Genomic DNA, 22,002 nt, shown 5'->3' with positions numbered 1-22,002 from the left:
CAACTTAATTGGAAACATATAAATCACGTGATAAATAAGATGTCCAAAACTTTAGGAATAATGCATAAAATGAGAAATATCCTCAATGAAAATACCCTACGTACCATTTACTGTAGTCTACTACTACCATACCTAAACTACTGTTCAGAAATTTGGGGTAATACTTATCAAACTAATCTTCAACGCATAATTACCTCACAAAAAAAAAAGGCACTGCGTATAATCTGCAATGTAGGTCGTTTAGAACATACAAATAATTTATTTAAAAAACTAAATCTACTGAAATTCATGGACTTAATAAAGTACAAAACTGCCATTGTTATGCACCAAATCTACAATAAACAAATGAATCAAAACATATTGAAATTTTACTCAACTTACGAAACTCGCTATGCGACTAGGCATACAAATGACTTCTTTAAAACTCAATACAGAACAACCAAAAAAGGCCAATGCTTATCTATTATAGGTGTTAACACATGGAATAAACTTGAAAAGGAATTACCTAAGACAAAATGTTTATCAACATTCAAACGATATTTAAAAAAGTCATTAATCTATAAGTACTAGTATATTGAACATTTCAGGTCCATTTCATGATTGTATTCATGGAGAAACTGTCATGTACAGCCCAAGTCTGCCGCTCTTTTTTTTTTTTCTTGTTCCTGCAGGTGACGGTGACCTGAATCCGCGCAGTAAGCAATTATCTTCCCGTCAGCAATCGACCTGACCTCTCACCTGACCCCCACAAGATGCGTTGCTCGCACGTGACCCTGATTCCTACGTGAGGTCGGAGTTAGCAGGGGTCGTGTCACATATCATTGAAAATTTTTTTTTTTATAAAATAAACAAATAAATGAATAGATGAATATATATATATATATATATATATATATGTGTGTGTGTGTGTGTGTGTGTGTGTGTGTGTGTGTGTGTGTGTGTGTGTGTGTGTGTGTGTGTGTGTGTATATATATATATATATGTATGTATGTATGTATCAAACTAACATGTAACAAAAATAAATAAGTAAAAAGATAATAATTCTTTCCTTAAAGGAGGAGCAATTCCCCATAAACTTTGCTTCACGCTCTCCCTTTTCAACAAGTAATTTTGTAAACAATTTGTATATATGTATGTATAGATTGTGTTTCATTTTGTTGAATAAACCTTAACTAACTAATTAACTATATCGCAAAATAATGGGGTAAGGAGTGTTACAGAAAGGCTGCCACCTTCCATGGACCGACCACGAGACTCCCAATTGCCGGTGGGTGAGCTTACCGATTAATTACACTGCGGTCGCCTCCAGTGATTAATCGCAAATATCACTCATAACGTTCCCTCTACCTCACTTTCCACCAAACACCCCAACCCCTACTCCCTCCGCCAGTGTCAAGTCTGGGTGTGTGTACCTCTATGGGATCCAACTCACTGCACCACCTTACATATCAAGGGTACTTTAAGAATCCTCCAGTATATTTGTGACGAATATGATTAGTAAACTAGTGATAGAAGCAGAAAACACCGCCTGTGCACAAGGGCTGCAACAAGATCAAATCTAATGTGTTATATTTCCATGGACCGCTCGTACGGAGATAGTTGTCAATTGATACTGATGATGCTATGCACACATCATATCATACCTTTGAGATATCCATAGGCAATGGGAAACTGAGACTCTACAATGACTCTACGTTAGTCTGGTGACACTAGGTATCTATACTTGTTTGTCTTCAAATTGTGCTGTGTTAGGGGTGCATGTCGTGGGAAATGCAAGGTAAGCAAGAGGAAGTCTCGCTCTGTTGCAAGCATGTGGATCACGTGCGTGGTGGGTGATGGTTAGTAATGATGAATGATACAATCATTATTTATCTGTCAATTTATTATTATTTGCTATTTACCCGTTCGTTTATTATGTATCTATGCATTTATTCATCTTATTTAATATTTATGTTATTATAACTTTTATGCATTCATTTATTTATTTATCATTATTATATTTTTTTCGTATCCGACCTAGTTATGGACCAAACGGTCTCCTGTCGGCATGCTCCTCCTTTGTAATCCTTTGTAATTCAGCTAAATGGAATCATCAGGTGACAGTCGTTAAGTCTACATCAGTCTCTGACTCGTGCCGTTCACACCCTCCGCTCAGCGCTCCCTACGAGAAAGTAATACAACATGGCACATGCCACAAACAGCAACAGCTCCAAGAAACTTGAAGATATGGTGGAGAGTCTCGTGAAAGCAAGAGAAGAGGACAGACAGTTCCTTTTGCAAGCAAGGAAAGAAGACCAGCAGTTTCTAAGCGAGCTAAAAGCGATAGTCATACAATTAAGGCTGGAGATACAAGATCTCAAATCGACTGTAGTTAATCTCCAAGCTAGAGTGAAATACCTAGAGTAGTACACGAGGAGAGGAGATATCATCATCAGTGGTTTAAAGATTGTGAAAACGTATTCGTAAGCCGTGAAAGGTGATTCCGACTATAGTGTGGATAACAGTGGACAGAACATTGTAGAAAATCAAGTGATCCATTCTCTAAGTAACAAGGGAATACAGATCAGAGACACAGAGATATCAGCTTGCCATACACTGGGAAGAAGAAAACAGGACGGTACCCAAAATGTAATCGTGAGATTTGTATCAAGTCGAAGGTGAACGTGCTGAAAAACGCCAAGAAACTGAAGGGGATGGGCATCTACGTGAATGAGCACCTGACGAAACGAACCGGAGAGATTGCCAAAACAGCACGCGATATGAGGAAACGAGGGAAGATCATTTCGACATGGACGAGACTGCAAGGTGTATATCAAGTGCAGGGATGAAAAAGTACGTCAGGTAAGTAATCTTGAACAATTAGTTGAATTTCAATAGTTCACATTCCTTAATCTTCTAACACAAACATAACCATGAACACTACAACTAACACAAAAACAAACAACAAAAAACTGTTCTTCATGCCATACCCTTGTCCCTACCAATCACCTCAAATGTACATTATGCAAATATTTACATCATTTCATGTGTGTAAATATAACCGTAAATACTGCCAAAAAAAATTCAGAAACTGGTTCTGCACAGACTGCTCAAAAACATTTCCCTATCATGCCATCTCAAACACAGAAATCAATTTTTTGTTTTCCGCGCCAAATCTCGCATAAAAAAACCCAGATGTATATACCGTAATTAAGAAGTATAAAAAAATAGACAAAATATCAGAAAAGGAATTTTCGATATTCAGTCACAATAATACCCAAAATTACCCCGAATTAAATTTCTACTCAAAACTAACAAAAGACAGTGATTACTATAGTGATACACAATTTGACACAGTATTTCGTGATATTGATGGTTTCACACTAATTCACATTAATGCAAGGAGCCTAAACGCTAATTATCAGAAAATTGACTGTTATCTCAAGTTACTCAATAAAAGCTTTGACGTTATAGTGATAAGCGAAACATGGATTGACCCAGGATGTCTAGTAAACTTCCAACAAGTCTATACTCCCTACAGTGTTAATAGACAGATCCTAAAAGGCGGCGGAGTTTCTATCTTCATAAAAAAATCAATTTCATGCAATCTAATAAATCAATCCACTTATTCGCATGAAAACCTATATGATTGCGTAGCCGTTGAGATTTTCAGTAAAAAAAAAATACCGTCATAACAGGTATCTACAGAAAGCCAGGCACGATCATCAATGAGTTCACAAATATGCTTGAAGAAATCATAACTCCATTTAGAAATAAAAACCTATATCTCTTTGGGGACTTCAACATAGATTTACTCAAGTATGAGACTCACGAAGAAACAAGATACTTTACAGATATGATTTTCTCTTTAGGTATATATCATTTGATAAATAAAACCAACCCGAATAACAAAAACAATATACAAACAGTGCATACGCTCAGTGATGAATTATGCGAGTCCTGCATGGGCTCCTAATCTCAGTGAGACACACCACAACATCCTTCAAATCATACAATACAAAGCCCTAAAAACAATTACAGGCTGCACAAATACAACACCTACAGACCATTTACACCATGAAACAAAAGTCCTCAAAGTCAAGGACCACCTCGACATGAGAGGCACACAAACACTTTCCGCAGCCACCACAAACACATCACACCCGCTACACTACATAGCAGAACACCCACACACACCAAGAAACATTAAAACAACACCCAAAGACCTTTATCACACACAGATACTCTCTTCTCTTCCTCCACAACCACCAAATACCAGCCTCCAGAAACATATTCATAATCATATCACTCACCGCTCCATTAACACACTGAAAGACAACATAATGCTGCATGCCAGACCCCCTGATATCCACCCTTCTGGATCCTCTCTCCCACGAAAGGACGGATCCGGGACATAATCCCTCCCGGACACAATCCTCCCGGACACAATCCCCCGGACAAAATACCTCCGGACAATATCCCTCCTGGACAGCATCCCTCCACAAAAGCGAGCGGGCTGGACAAAATCCCCCCGCATTATTTAGATTAGCAGCTCTCCCATTATATATCATCACATGCAAAACAATTAAAATTATACCTTACCTTACCGAGGTGCTAATGAATACAGTACAGACATTTATACACTTGTTTGAATAAATCATTTGTGAAAAGAGTTTTTTGCTTCACTACTACACCTTACAAACATATGTGAAAACATTAGATATATTAAAATACATAAATAAACATATACTCACATATACAGTCAAATATTATATGAGAATATATATCAAAATACATTAATATATTAAAATACATAAATAAACATATACTCTAGGAGGGATTCTGTCCAGGGGGGATATTGTCTTAGGGGGATTCTGTCCAGGAGGGATATTGTCAGGAGGGATTTTGTCCGGGGGGATTGTGTCCAGGAGGGATTATGTCCGGAAGCCGAAAGGACAGAGTCCACCTGGCCAGACTGCGGTGCGGCCACCACCCAGCACTTCTAAGCTACCAGAAGAGGCTGGATGACCGCATTGTGAACAGCTGCCCAGGATGTAACATTTCACCCCATACCATACAACACATAATGGAAGACTGCATTATACACAATCATGCACGCAAACAACACAACATACACTCTATAAAGGATTTGTGGGAAAACCTAGTTTCGGCTGTGGCATTCCTTGGGGAGACGGGACTGCTCGGACAGACAGTCTAGGGAACGACTACAACAACAACAACAAATACAAGTGAAACAATGATAGATAACATTTTCAACAATATTGTAAACTCCGAGATTCATAGTGGTAGCTTAATAAGTGACATAAGTGACCATCTACCGGTATTCACTATCAATCCAAAAGAAATGCACTGCATAACAAAACCCAGAATCGCACTAAAACGTAAAATTGACGAAAATAGTATTGCAAAATTAAATCAGTGCTTAAAAGAAGAAAATTGGGATCAGGTTTACGAGTCAGAAAATGCCAATCTATCACATAACGAACTTGTAAGCATTATCATGAGTAATGTAAACAAATGTTGCCTAGAGGGAGAAGTAGAAATAAAACTATATGACGTAAACTCAAAACCATGGTTTACAAACGGTTTACAAACGCGTGTCGAAAGAAAAACCAACTTTACAAGAAATCTATTCAAAGCAAGTCCTTGACAGACGAAAACAAATACAAAGCGTACAAAAACAAACTTACAACAATTTTACGCAACTGCGAAAAAAATACTATGACACACTGCTTGAAAATGATAAAAGTAATATAAAAAAGACATGGGAAGTAATAAACAACTTAACTAGGCCCAAAAATAATAACACCGATGAATTCATAAACATTATTAAAAACGGAAAAAACTAAAAAAGAAGTGGCAAACGAATTTAATGAAGTTTTCTCCCATGTAGGACCTAACCTCGCGAAACAAATAAAGGCAACACATCAAACTTATGAGACCTTTTTGAAACACCGAATAAATAACAGTTTCTAAAACCCGTCACGGAAAACGAACTTATGAACACAGTGAAATCAATGCAGAACAAGAAATCACTCGATTGCACAGGAATCAATATGAACCTCGTAAAACAAAGTATGCCTATCATCAAAAATCATTTTATGACAATATGCAATCAATCATTTGAACAAGGAATATTTCCAGATGCAATGAAAATAGCGAATGTAATACCGATATTCAAACCAGCCGACAAATCAAGTTATAATAACTATAGACCAATTTCACTATTACCACATTTTTCCAAAATTCTTGAAGTTATTCACAATTCGCCTTGACTCATTTCTAAAAAAATGACATCATTCACCATAGTCAATATGGATTTCAACGAAATCTTTCAACGTCAACAGCAGTAATGGAATTAATTGAAGAGATAACTAACAATATAGAACAAAAGAAAAAGACAACCGGCATATCTATTGATCTAAAAAAGGCATTTGACACAGTAAATCATGAAATCCTAATTCGAAAGGCCGAATAGTATGGGCTAAGAGGTAAGGTTAAAAAGTTATAAAAAAAAAAAAAAAACACAAAAAAAAAACCAGGAAACAATATGTAGCCATTGAGGAAGAAAGATCACATATTCTACCAGTTACATGCGGAGTACCTCAAGGTTCAGTTCTAGGACCCAAGCTATTCTTATTATACATTAATGACATTACAAATGTATCCAACCTTATGAAATTTATACTGTTCGCCGACGATACCACCATTCTATGCTCTGATATAAATTCCGACAAACTGATCAAGACAATTAATGAAGGATTATGTCAGCTATCTAACTGGTTTTCAGCCAATAAACTATCCTTAAATGTATCAAAAACTAACTACCTGTTTTTTCTACAAAAATAATGAAAGCACTAAGCCGATCAAAATAAACAACGAAATTATTGAAAAAGCGTCCGTCAGTAAATTCCTAGGCGTGTATTTAGACGATCAACTTAATTGGAAACATCATATAAATCACGTGATAAATAAGATGTCCAAAACTTTAGGAATAATGCATAAAATGAGAAATATCCTCAATGAAAATACCCTACGTACCATTTACTGTAGTCTACTACTACCATACCTAAACTATTGTTCAGAAATTTGGGGTAATACTTATGAAACTAATCTTCAATGCATAATTATCTCACAAAAAAAAGGCACTGCGTATAATCTGCAATGTAGGTTGTTTAGAACATACAAATAATTTATCTAAAAAAGTAAATCTACTGAAATTCATGGACTTAATAAAGTACAAAACCGCCATTGTTATGCACCAAATCTACAATAAACAAATGAATCAAAACATATTGAAATTTTACTCACCTTACAAAACAAGCTATGCGACCAGGCATACAAATGACTTCTTTGAAACTCAATACAGAACAACCAAAAAAGGCCAATGCTTATCTATTATAGGTGTTAACACATGGAATAAACTTGAAAAGGAATTACCTAAGACAAAATGTTTATCAACATTCAAACGATATTTAAAAAAGTCATTAATCTATAAGTATTAGTATATTGAACATTTCAGGTCCATTCCATGATTGTATTCATGGAGAAACTGTCATGTACCACCTAAGTCTGCCGCTCTTTTTTTTTTTTTCTTGTTCCTGCAGGTAACGGTGACCCGGATCCGCGCAGTAAGCAATTATCGTCCCGTCAACAATCGACCTGACCTCTCACTTCTCACCTGACCCCCACAAGATGCGATGCTCACATGTGACCCCGATTCCTACGTGAGGTTGGAGTTAGCAGGGGTCGTGTCACATCTCATTGAAAAAAAAAAGATAATAATAAAAAAATAAAAAAATAAATAAATAAATAAATAAATATAAATATATATATATATATATATATATATATATATATATATATATATATGTGTGTGTGTGTGTGTGTATATATATATATATATATATATATATATATATATATATATATATATATATATATATGTATGTATGAATATCAAACTAACATGTAACAAAAATAAATAAGTAAAAAAAAAAAAAAAATCTTTCCTTAAAGGAGGAGCAATTCCGCATAAACTTTGCTTCACGCTCTCCCTTTTCAACAAGTAATTTTGTAAACAATTTGTATATATGTATGTATAGATTGTGTTTCATTTTGTTGAATAAACCTTAACTAACTAATTAACTATATCGCAAAATAATGGGGTAAGGAGTGTTACAGAAAGGCTGCCACCTTCCATGGACCGACCACGAGACTCCCAATTGCCGGTGGGTGAGCTTACCGATTAATTACACTGCGGTCGCCTCCAGTGATTAATCGCAAATATCACTCATAACGTTCCCTCTACCTCACTTTCCACCAAACACCCCAACCCCTACTCCCTCCGCCAGTGTCAAGTCTGGGTGTGTGTACCTCTATGGGATCCAACTCACTGGACCACCTTACATATCGAGGGTACTTGAAGAATCCTCCAGTATATTTGTGACGAATATGATTAGTAAACTAGTGATAGAAGCAGAAAACACCGCCTGTGCACAAGGGCTGCAACAAGATCAAATCTAATGTGTTATATTTCCATGGACCGCTCGTACGGAGATAGTTGTCAATTGATACTGATGATGCTATGCACACATCATATCATACCTTTGAGATATCCATAGGCAATGGGAAACTGAGACTCTACAATGTTTACTCTGCTCCAGGAAAAATCAATCTCTCCGTCCTCCCCCCACTCACGTCTCACAGTGTGATCTACATGGGGGATTTCAACGCCCTGCACTCTGCCCTAGGAGGTTCTGTTAATCAAGATAGATCGCCTCACGGCAGCCAGAGCAGGATACACAAAATATATCCACATTTATTGTAGATTTGTTCATCAAGAACTTAGGGGTGGAGGGTACCAAAACTGAATAAAAGTCCCTGGCGTCAGACTTTTTTTGTAAGTAAATTCGTCTACTGTGGTTCAGCAATGCAGCATTGTAGCCTATGAATGATTCACCATGGTCTTACCCAGTGTCAACGGAAAGTTGTGCTACAACGCCCCCAGAGCTCAATGCCCTCCAGCACCAGCAACAAACCAAGCCAGCAGCATCACGGACCAGAAGTCAAACCAGAGCTTCCACCTCTCTCTTTGTTCTGTGACTGATGACTTCTCCCAGTGACCTTCCACAGGGACTAAAATTGACCTTTCCCTCTTTCCTCAGTAACCTTTCCCAGGGACTCCCATTGACCTTTCCTACTTCTCACAGTGACCTCAACCAAGAACTCCCCTTCTCCTCTCCTACTTCTCCCAGTGACATCATCCAAGGAGTCCTGATGACCTATCCAAATCTCCTTGATAAGCAATACAAGTCTTTCTGCAGAAATTATTCTTCACTAGAACTTCGCCTACAGCAACCCTTCATGATATATAGTTATAGTTCTTCTCACCCTCTGAGAGAGGGAAAAAACTTGAGTTATCGGTGTTTGTGTCAACAGTTTTATTGTACTGTTGCATAGATTGATTATAATCGTTGGCATTCATCAGCGCCTATGACATAACCCTTTCACGTGATACTGAAATCATGAATGATCATCACAGGTGAGAAATGTAGTAACACATTTGTAAATCACAACTAACACCACAGTTAGACCAAAGAAAGAGTTACATACATATACCAAAGGCTTCTCCCCCTTACAACGGGGGGTAGCCAAAAAGAAAAAGGCATCGAAAGCATTCCCACCCATTCCATCCCCTTCATATTCCACTCTCCTCCACCCTCTCTCATCTTGGCACCTCCTGGATAACGGGTCATCCCTGCATCCTGTCCACAGCCCTGGGCCAGAAGTAGTGTCGCAATAAAGAAATAAAGAGTTGAGTAAGCGAAACTATATATGTCATATAAGGGTTGTGGTAATGACGTTTCTTCTTTTTCAAGTTCTTTTCCTTTCGTAAGAGGTTGCTATTTAACACACAGCACCCTCCTTCCACTTTGTACTACTGAAGAGGATTGAAGTGAGCAATCGAAATATTTAGTTTCGCCTAATTAACTCTTTCTTTCGTCCGGCTGTGGTGTTGGTTGTGATGAATGATCATGTTCAAACCTTGAACAATGAGACTAAAAAGTTATTCTTGACACTGAAGATATTGAATATCAAAATAGCCAAAGCCATTAGTGCAGTTTACTTCAATCAAAATTGTTTACGTGAGAACCTGTGCCCAAGAAGTGTGTGTATGTATATATATATATATATATATATATATATATATATATATATATATATATATATTTAAGATTATTTCAGACAAATGAGAGAGAATGTGGGTGGGGAAGGGCAAACGAAGATGTGTTAGGAATAGAGTTTATTGCCCTAACGTTGCGACCAACTTGGTCTTCTTCAGAGGACTACAGCATTACAGACGGATCACAATTCTTATATTCGTAGTGAGAGGGAACCCGCCAAGGTATGAGCGTCATGTTTTCCCTTTGGCTAACGATTTAATTATTAGGACATCTGTTGTTACTTTCTTCACTGCTTCTAGTGTAAGTGATAAAAAGTTGGCAAGCTTCGATATAACAGCGTTATTCACAAATGTTTCTATTTTTGATGCCCTAGAAGCAGTGAAGAAAGTAACAACAGATATCGATGATAATATCCTTCCAGTCCCAAGATCTGATTATATAAAACTTATTTCCATGTGTGTCAAATTTGGATATTTTATGTTTAACAACATTGAATTTAAACAGATTAGAGGTCTCGCAATGGGGAGTCCATTATCTGCTGTCATGGCATGTTTATTCATGGAAGTATTAGAAATGGACAAATACATCAACATCATGGGAAGAGGTACCACTTGGTTAAGGTACGTGGATGACATAATCGTGGTGATGCCAAAAAGAACTATTATAGAAAATAAGTTGAGAAGACTCAACGCTGTGAATAAAGACATTCAATTCACAGTTGAACTAGAAAAAGAGTGTAATTTACCATTTTTAGACACGTTGATACACAGAGGTTCTCAACAGGTAAGTTTCTCGGTGTACAGGAAACCCACCAATAGGGACGACTTTGTCCATTATTTTTCAGCACACAGCAGACGTGTTAAAACGGGTGTTCTAATAGGTTTCTTTCTCAGAGCTTTTCGTATCTGCAGTGAAGAATTCCTAGAGGATGAACTTACTTACATCAAGAATACCTTTAGGAAGCTGAAATACCCCGGAGGTTTGATCACCAGGACAACGAGGAAAGCCAAGAAGATCTACGATGGCTCAAACGTCCGGACCCCGGGAAAGGATAAGTCTCATTTTATTTCTGTCCCTAATTCTATAAACACCATAGCTATTGATGATTATTTGTTAAAAGGTGGAATAAATATAGCAAAAATATCTTCCAATAAAATAGGAAAAATATTTAAGAAACATAATAATATGCGTAATAATCTCAGTGTCATTTACCGTATTCCATGCAACGGTTGTCCATCATCTTATTTCGGTGAGTCAGGTCGAGGGTTCAATAAACGCTTGAATGAGCACAAAAAACGATCTCAGGGCTCATAGAACATCTAACTCCCTGGTTCGTCACCTGGACAAATGTGGACATCTACCTGATTGGAACAACGCAGAAATTCTACACGAGGGATTTGAGAAGAAAATGAGAAAAACTGTGGAAGCTGCACATATCGCCGCCAACAAGAACAACAACGACAGAGACGGATTTAAATGCCTATCGAAAGCAGCAAGTGTCCTAATAATTAAATCGTTAGCCAAAGGGAAAACATGACGCTCATACCTTGGCGGGTTCCCTCTCACTACGAATATAAGAATTGTGATCCGTCTGTAATGCTGTAGTCCGCTGAAGAAGACCAAGTTGGTCGCAACGTTAGGGCAATAAACTCTATTCCTAACACATCTTCGTTTGCCCTTCCCCACCCACATTCTCTCTCATATATATATATATGTATATATATATATACATATATATACAAAACAACTCACACAGGACACGTGACAACAATACTTGCAGAAACCACTTGGAAAATAAAAGAAATTAATACCAAACGTTTTCGTCTATTCAAGATGATGTCTTCAATAGACGAAAACGTTCGGTATTCATTTATTTTATTTTCCAATTGGTTTCTGCAAATATATACATATATATATATATATATATATATATATATATATATATATATATATACATATGTGTATATACATATATATACATATATATACATACATATATGTATATATATATATATATATACATATATATATATATATATATATATATGTGTGTGTGTGTGTGTGTGTGTGTGTGTGTGTGTGTGTGTGTGTGTGTGTGTGTGTGTGTGTGTGTGTGTGTGTGTGTGTGTGTGTGTGTTTTTGCCCCCGTTAGGCAAGCTTATTCAGACGAAGAAACCTTCCGGCAGTCAAAGTGTCAACCCTCTGTGAAGTAAGGTGTTTCCTCTTAAATGAATAAATTGTCTTGGAAGGAGTAAAATGAGAAAGAAAACGGTAATCACGAATAGGTATTCGATATCTGTTTACATCATTCAGAGAAGTTGTTTATTTATTTGTTTATCTATTCATTCATCTATTCATCTGTTCAAATATATTTATCTTGATATATGGGTGCTTATTAAAAGGACTTTGAGCGGGTGCTTGAAAAGACTCCCGTCATGTTAAGCCTGAGACTATAGGAGTGGCACCATCATGGAAGGCGCTACACCAAAGGTTTCTCATAAAACACTGTCTCTTGTTGCTTGTCCACTGATATCATAAACGGGGATATGTTTATCTTGGACAAGAAGAACAAGAACAAGAACAAGATACAGCGAAGACATATCCGAGCTGACTTCGCCGTGATCTCTCTGAACTCATTATTTCCGTGTTAAAGACTCGAACCATAGGCAACAAATGATGACTCTCTCCCTCTCTCTCTCTCTCTCTCTCTCTCTCTCTCTCTCTCTCTCTCTCTCTCTCTCTCTCTCTATATCTATCTATCTATCTATCTCTCTTTGCATCTGCATAATTGGGAATTTTTTAAAGAGAAAATAAGGTTTTACATGTAGATACAAGCTTATATTAAGGTGTGTATTTGTATGCGCAATATGAACTACAGTCAGTACAGGTGTTTACTTTAATGAGAACAAGAACAAGATACAGCGAAGACATATCCGAGCACTATGAACCTGGAGCTGACTTCGCCGTGATCTCTCTCTGAACTCATTATTTCCGTGTTAAAGAGTCGAATCATAACCAGCGAATGATGACTCTCTCTTTCTCTCTCTCTCTCTCTCTCTCTCTCTCTCTCTCTCTCTCTTTGCATCTGCATAATTGGGAATTTTTTAAAGATAACATAAGTTTTTACATGTAGATACAAGCTTATATTAAGGTGTGTATTCGTATGCGCAATACGAACTAGTCAGTACAGGTGTTTACTTTAATGTGTGATGTGACTTTCATTCATGACAAGGAATTGGGACATTCTCAAACAAAGACTCTCTTGGGAAAGGATGACGAAGCTGAACGAGTTCGAAGTGCAGGAGCTATTGGGCAAAGGAGGCATCGGCTCTGTCTACCGAGCCAAGCGGATCATCGATGGCCAGGAGGTCGCCCTGAAGAAAGTGCCCTTGGCGCGGATGAAATCATATAGACGTCGCAACGGGAAGAGAATCCCGAAGGAAGCTGCGCTTCTGAAGAAGGTGCAGAAGGTGCCCGGCGTCATCAAGCTGTATGATTATTTTATCGCCAATGATCATTTTTATATGGTAATGGAACTTATTCCGTCGTCCATGTCGTTGTACGATTATATAGAAAACGACAACGACCTATCGAATGTAGAAGTCCGAAGACTCTTCAAAAAGATTGTTACAACTATAAAAGGATGTTTTGAAGCCGCGGTCTCCCATAAAGATATCAAGCCGGAAAATATACTGCTCTTCAGAGACAAGAGTTCAGGCCAGCTTGATATCAAGGTAATCGACTTTGGTTGCGGAGAGCGCATTACGAGTTACAAAGGAACGGACACAGGCGGAACTCGAATTTACTAGCCTCCAGAATACATCAAAGGAGGCGAGTTCCTGCACATGCCCGCAACAGTCTGGAGCCTGGGCACTCTTCTTTACTACATGGTGTGCCGCCGTGATCCTTTCTACACAGACGCCTCCATATGTAGGGCCAGTCCGTCATTCCCGAAGAACGTTCCGAACGTCTGCCGGGACCTAATAATGCGATGCTTCGCAAAAGACCCTTGGGGCCGCCCATCACTCGACGGAATACTGTCCCATCAGTGGTTGGAGAATGAATCATCTTGCCTCTCCTTCGAAAAGGACGGAAAGACGGATTTCACTGCCGAATTGGAGCTCGAAACCGCTGACGTCGCCCGGAGAAATCTTAAGAGAAAAAAAAAACACCCGACGAAGCCAGAAAACGTCTCTATAACGACAAGGAAGAAAGGAAGGAAAAGAGACCATTCTGAAGAGGATGACACGCTTCGTGGGAGAAAGAGGCGATAAAGATGATAATGCACCGACTACAGTAATGGGACCACGGCTTGAGAGTCTTTGGACTTGTTGATTTGTGCCACAACAGCCATTGGAAACAATGCACGTTGTTAAGAAAAAGAAGATCCCTAAGGAATAAGTTAAGTCGGTGCCAAGTAATTGGGAAAAAGTCTAAATCTGTTCAGAGAAAAGCAGAGGAAAGGGAAAGCTGCAATATGTGACAAGATTCAAGAACTTTCCAAAGATAAAAAGTGCCAAGTTCAGAACTGGAGAACACATCATGTCCTTTATAATTCTGTGGAAACTGCTAACTGTCTGGTTCAACCGAATCAAAGCAAGACATCGTGAGAAAATGGGCATTGGTCCCTAAAGCGGCAGAGGGTTTCCCTCAGCTGAATAAAAACCTTTGGCGATGCTTTGAAGATACAAAAACCCGACCGCCTTTGTTCATAAAGGATCGCCGTCGTTTAAAGGCTCATTGAGAGGATGGTAACCCTTATGACTTGTTGAGATGGGGCTAGTTTAGTAGCCACAAGGGCTACCGACTTGAAAACTACTCCTCTACTTGCACAGTGTAAACGGAAAGTTAGTTAACTTGCCTCCAAATTATCCTAGTGACAGCACTTACTTGACGGGGACGTCAACTTGCAGCTGGGACTAGCGGCTACTAAATTAATCCCGTCTCAACGAAATTTCTAAGCAATGTAGTTCAGTTCGAAGCTTTAAGATTCGTTTGAATAAACACCTAAGCAAGATGCTGTAATGCCTGCCATTTGTTTTATATTATTTGTTTATTTGTTTGTTATTACTTGTCTGTTTGTTTATTATTATTTGGTTGGCTTTCATTTATTATCATTCATCTGTCAATTTATCATTATTTGCTATTTACCTGTTTGTTTATTATCTACCTATGCATTTATTAATTTTATTTAATATTTATGTTATTATAACTTTTATTCATTTATTTATACATTTATCATTATTATATTTTTTTCGCATCCGACCTAGTTATGGACCAAACGGTCTCCTGTCGGCATGCTCCTCCTTTGTAATCCTTTGTAATTCAGCTAAATGGAATCATCAGGTGACAGTCGTTAAGTCTACATCATATGGCAAAATAATGGGTACACAGGGTAGTGTTGATGTAAGGAGCGTAACAGAAAAGCTGCCACCTTCCATGGACCGAACACGAGACTCCCAATTGCCGGTGGGTGAGCTTACCGATTAATTACACTACGGTCGCCTCCAGTGATTAATCGCAAATATCACTCATAACGTTCCCTCTACCTCACTTTCCACTAAACATCCCAACCCCCACTCTCGCCGCCCGTGTCAAGTCTGGGTGTGTTGTAATGATAACAACAATAATGGCTATATTGATAGCAGTAGCAATAAAAATAACGACAACATTCCTCGTCTTAATGGCTACCCCTTCTCCTTCAGAGGAAAGTAAAACGAATACTATAAGGTACGTTAGCGGGGGGTGAGGGAGAGCCAGAAAACCTTTCCACTGCGCAGGTAGCTGATGACGTCAACGGAAATATCGAGACCAGGGTTCCGCGGGTCGAGAGCTGTCAGTCACTCGCACACCAGTGTATGGAGCGAAGCTCCATCTTCTGATTAAAGGGGTAGCTAAGGCAGACAAATAACATATAAAAATGCCAACAGTTTGTATAGTGCAGAAGTGCAATGCCGTTAGACTGAAAGGTGATAAAAATATACATTTCTTTTCACTACCCAAAGATAAAGAACTTAGAAAGAAATGGATTGAATTATGTGGCACACACAATACTCGGTCATCTGAATATGTATGCAGCCGTCATTTTGAAAGTAACTATTTATTAGCAACATTTCCTGAAATTTTCATTCAATTGCAAATAAACAGACTAAAGAATCCGGTTAAAACATAACTGAGCTTGGTGGAGATAAAGGTCTACATATAAAATCCACGCAAATCCAAAATGTAATATAATAAAAACAATATGATGCTTTTACGTGTCATTACTACTGGGTTTATATTCAGCTAGTTGGTGTGTATCAATAGTATAGCATCTTCCTCGTCTACCTGATCAGCATATAAATTGACATGTCATCCCATCTAATAACTCGTCATATCAATATAATCCACCTAATGTGAAAGCATGGAAAACATTTCTATAACTTTTCTGGCGGTCATATCTCAGATACTGATAATTTGAGGATAAGAAAGTGATACTGAGTAATTTCAGTATTATGTGAACATCATAGTGTAATTCTAAAGTTTGCCGTACATAGAGATGGCTTTCTTTAAAGTTTACATTTTCTTTCACCTCTCACTCTCTCCCCCTCTAGATTTCCTATGACGTCACGGTGGAGGTGCGCGGAGGGAGGGGGGATGCTCAACTTACCTTATAGTATTCGTTTTACCTTCCTTCAGGGTTCATGTTCTTCACGAGCGCCACGGACATCTTCACCCCGGGCAAGTGGAGCTTCTTGATCACAGGCGACTCTCTTCCGCACAAACTATGGGCCAAGGGGGTGTCTAGTCACTCATCGGACGATTCCAGGCACTGCGGCGTCATCAGCAACTTCGGCTTCTTGGATGTCCAGTGCTCGCAGAAGTACCCCGCCATCTGCCAGGCCTAATAGGGCGATGGGTAGTTGGGGTAGGGAGATGGCGAGGAGGAATGGGGGAGGGGAGAGTGAAATGGGCAACACTGATGGGCAGTGGGAATGTGTAGACATAGAACAAGCAGGGAGCTTGAAAATAGAAAGAGAGAAATATAGAAATAAAAAGAACGCCTCATGGGGACGCTAAAGGACGCATGAACGCCTTCAAGAGGATTTCTCTAGAACAGTGTCTACTCACGTTCTTATCTTTACTGTGAAAATGTGAAAAATGTGAAGATGATCCACCTTATCAATATGTTCTGAATTGTGGTCAATAACAGATTCAAGGACGAAGGGATGAGAGTGGTAAGAGTTATGTGAATAATCCAAATAGGTCATTACCCAAATCGCACTTCAGGTCGCAATTGTAACTCGAGTCGTTGTTGTAACTCCAGTTATTATCGTAACTCCAGTTATTGTCATAACTCGAGTCGTTGCCGTAACTCGAGTCATTGTCGTAACTCGAGTTGTTTTTGTAACTCCAGTTATTGTCGTAACTCCAGTTATTGTCGTAACTCGAGTCGTTGTCGTAACTCGAGTCATTGTCGTAACTCGAGTCGTCGTAACTCGAGTCGTTGTCGTAATTCGAGTCGTTCTCGTAACTCGAATCGTTGTATCGCGTCCACAAATTTGGTGGGGCTCGCACGAAATCTCAACCCCCCGTTTGTGAACTAAGCTGCAGACGCAAGGCTTTTCACTCCGTATCATTCCAAAAACAACGGTCCCACGGAGGGATTTCCATCAGTTAATAATAGTAATAAAAAAAAAAAATAAAAAAAACAGACGACGTTCAACAAAATTGGAAGAAATACCTCCTACTTTATAAGAAGAAAATATCCAGTTTTCAGAAGTTAATGATCGCCTTTCTTTTGGATACTGTCGACTTGTGAAAAGAGACCATTGCGTTTGTAACAAATGCTAATATCTATGAATCGGTCGAAATCGGTAAACAGACATCCGTCTTAAAGTAAATATTCCAAACATTAATAGATACTGGTAATTATCTAACGATTACATCGATTAGAACGGAACGTTTTAGTCTTACGGTACACAAACTGTGCCTGAGCGTGTCAGTGACACAACGAGTGTGTAGATTGAAAAGAAAAAGAAAGTACTAAAAAATTTTGGCCCGAATAAACAACAACGATTCTAAAAGCGCAATTCCAATAGTTGCTTCCTCTTCCGAAGTATTTGTCATCCCGTTCAGTTACAGAGATGGTAGATTTTACGATAGTGGATATCGTGTTGAACTCATGAGTAAGTAGTCGTGAGTTCGATTCCCGGGACCCGCTGCATGGTTCTTGCGTTGGTTCCCGACAGCCGTGCACAGGCGGGGAGGCGACCCAGACATCGGCTAAAAATCCCAGCCGCTTGCCGCAACTGACAGGGCTTGTCTTAAAGGGGCTTATCATTTTTAATTTGGTGATATCGGGATGGGGAATTTGAGTTGTACAAAAAACACCACAGAATACCCTCATCAGGTGTAGGAAGAAACACGTGCTCCACCTTGCTTCAATTCATCAAGATGAAATGTATTCGAAACAGAAGCGAGACGTTAAGCTTGAAGAAATCTGGATAACTGTCGTCTTACACTGGAGTGGGAGAACGGATAATCTAATCTGTAATTTCCAAACTGAAATCTGCTCATTGAGAGCAGGTTCCATTACGACGTGAACCCGGAATTCGCAATAGCCGTCACGAAATACGCAGTCGCCTTACAATCGTAACTCAAATTTGCGATCGTAAATCGAACGGAGATCAGTTACCGCCAAAGTCGGGCAGATATGAAAAAATAAACAAAGGAAAGAAAGAAAATGGAGGGCGTTTGTGACAACTTACAAGAAGAGAAAGACAGACACAGAGAGAGAGAGAGAGAGAGAATGAAGCTTATAATAACTATGAGGGAAATAAATAAGAAATCGTTAATCGTAGAATTCCAATTTCCTGATATGTGAAACAAGACACCAATAGTTCATCTGCCAAAGCTTAAGTCTCACGATTTGACTTCCCACTGCTTCCTGCACGAGCTGTATTGTACAAATAATACGACAAAAGATTAATGCAGAAAAGAAACATTGATAATGACAGATAAATATAAAAACCGGAGAGAATCTGGATAAGAGAGGGAATGACAGAGAGAGAAGGGCGGGACGGAGAAAAGTGACAAAGAAAGATATATGTATGCAGGCACAAGCCAAACAAGAGAGAGAACATAGAACTAGAGTGACAGACCAAGTGTTTGTGTGTGTGCGTGTGTGTGTGCGTGTGTGTGTATTTGCCTGCGTGCATGTATATTCACATGAGTATGGGTGAATTTGTATATAAATTAAGATTAAATCCTCCATTGTAACTGACCATATGTCATATGTGAACATTTTATATGTATCATACAAGGTGTTCTAAAGAAAGTACTCAAAGAAGCACTCACAAATGTACTCACACAATAAGTACATTTTTGGAACACCCTATACATACATATTTGTAAAAACACACACACACACACACACACACACACACACACACACACACACACACACACACACACACACACACACACACACACACACACACACACACACACACACACACACACACACACACACACACACACACACACACACACACATATATATATATATATATACTGTATATATATACATATATATATATATATATATATATATATATAATATATATATATACATACTGTATACATATGTACATATATACATATATATATATATATACATACGTATATATATATATATATATATATATATATATATATATATATATATATCATAACTAAATCCATAGTTAGAGCAGAAAAAAAATAGAAATGAGTCTAAATATTCCCGTTGATAACTGCAGTTTTCTTTAGTAATAGAGGGTAGGACTACATTTAACAGTCGATATATACAGTATATAGACTCCCGTTCTCAGTTTTTTCTTCTGCTCCGACTGTGGGTTTAGTTGTGATTCATAAATGTGATTCTATATTTTTCATCAGTTTTATATATATATATATATATATATATATATATATATATATATATATATATGTATATATATATATATATATATATATATATATATATATTTATATACAGATATATATACATATATATATATATATAAATATATATATATATATATATACATATATATATATACATACATACATATATATATGTATATATATATATATATATATATATATATATATATATATAGATAGATAGATAGATAGATAGATAGATAGATAGATAGATAGATAGATAGAAAAATAGATATCAAAATATGTGCATATATACATTATATATGTAAATATAAATGTATGTACAGAGTGTCCCAGAAAATATACTCATTCCTTATAGGTACATTTGTGAGTACTTTTGTGAGTACTTACCATACCATTAAGAATCCCTCTTAACGTGCCAAGCGCTACAGGGAAATATACAAATACAAAGGCAGTGCAGGCATAATGCGTTTTATAGAACAGTCCTAGCGTAGCGCAAAATGTAAACCAAAAGTTCACAGAATGGAGCACACGATTAGAATTATTGCTTGTGATATAGTCAATGTAACCTCATAACTCTCGACCATTTACATCGAAGTTCCGGTGTGGCACGTTGGGTATCGATCTTGCCTCAGAACTAAGGAGGTTTGGGTTTAATCCCGAACACCTACCGGTGATGGCCACTTGCACCCAGGGCAAAAGTTTCTGGCCTAAGGATCTCGCCTCACCTCATTTTTTTTTTCTTTTGTATATAAGCCCCTTTTTATTATTCAGTGATGCATTATGTATATGGATCAATGAAATAAAGTTTCCAATCAGCATATTCTTCATTCCATACACGAATCCTTTGAAATGGAATGTTCTGTTAAGCAAGATAAATCTCCTCACGGCATGCCAGAGCAGGATACACAAAATATATCCACATTTATTGTAGACTTGTTAATCAAGAACCTAGGGGTGGAGGGTACCAAAACCGAATAAAAGTGCCTGGCGTCAGCCTTTCTTTTTTGTAAGAAAATCCGTCTACTGTGGTTCAGTAATGCAGCATTGTAGTCTATGAATGATTCACCATGGTCTTGTCCAGTGTCAACGGAAAGTTGTGCTACAACGGCCCCAGAGCTCAATACCCTCCTGCACCAGCAACAAACCAAGCCAACAGGATCACGGACCAGAAGTCAAACCAGAGCTTCCACCTCTCTCTTTGTGCTGGGACTGATGACTTCCCCCAGTGACCTTCCACAGGGACTCAAATTGACCTTTCCCTCTATCCTCAGTAACCTTTCCCAGAGACTCCCATTGACCTTTCCTACTTCTCACAGTGACCTCAACCAAGTACTCCTCTTGTCCTCTCCTACTTCTTCCAGTGACCTCATCCAAGCGGTCCCGATGACCTATCCTACATCTCCTAATAACCTCACTTCATAAGCAGTACAGGTCGGTCTGCAGACATTATTCTTCACTAGAACTTCGCCTACATGAACCCTACAAGATAGATAGCTATAGTTCTTCTCACCCTCTGAGAGAAGGGAAAAACTTGAGTTTCGGTGTTTGTGTCAACAGTATTATTGTACTGTTACATAGATTTATTATAATCGTTGGCATTCATCAGCGCCTATGACAAGACCCTTTCACGTGATGTTGAAATCATGAATGATCATCATTGGTGAGACATGTAGTAACACATTTGTAAATCACATCTAACACCACAGTCAGACCAAAGAAAGAGTTACATACATATACTAAAGGCTTTTTCCCCTTACACGGGGGGTAGCTAAAAAGAAAAAGGCATAGAAACCATTCCCACCCTTTCCATCCCCTACATATTCCACTACCCTCCACCCTCCACCCTCCCTCTCATCTTGGCACCTCCTGGATGACGGGTCAT

The 22,002-nt window shown here is 38.2% G+C and overlaps 1 protein-coding gene across 1 annotated transcript; it reads left to right on the top strand.

Moving 5' to 3' along the window:
- Positions 1-13,459: 13,459 nt before the first annotated feature.
- On the top strand, positions 13,460-13,996 carry LOC143034795 (serine/threonine-protein kinase pim-3-like). The gene has a single exon (XM_076201141.1). The coding sequence runs from the start codon at positions 13,460-13,462 to the stop codon at positions 13,994-13,996; it is 537 nt and encodes a 178-aa protein (XP_076057256.1).
- The last annotated feature ends 8,006 nt before the right edge of the window (positions 13,997-22,002 follow it).

Source organism: Oratosquilla oratoria, chromosome 18 (genome assembly GCF_046742065.1).
Source record: "Oratosquilla oratoria isolate Oo_2021 chromosome 18, ASM4674206v1, whole genome shotgun sequence".
Taxonomy (NCBI): domain Eukaryota; kingdom Metazoa; phylum Arthropoda; class Malacostraca; order Stomatopoda; family Squillidae; genus Oratosquilla; species Oratosquilla oratoria.
This window is presented reverse-complemented; position numbering and strand designations above follow the sequence as displayed.

Coding starts and splice junctions, on each gene's coding strand:
- LOC143034795 (XM_076201141.1), top strand. CDS start 13,460: ATGACGAAGCTGAACGAGTTCGAAGTGCAGGAGCTATTGGGCAAAGGA.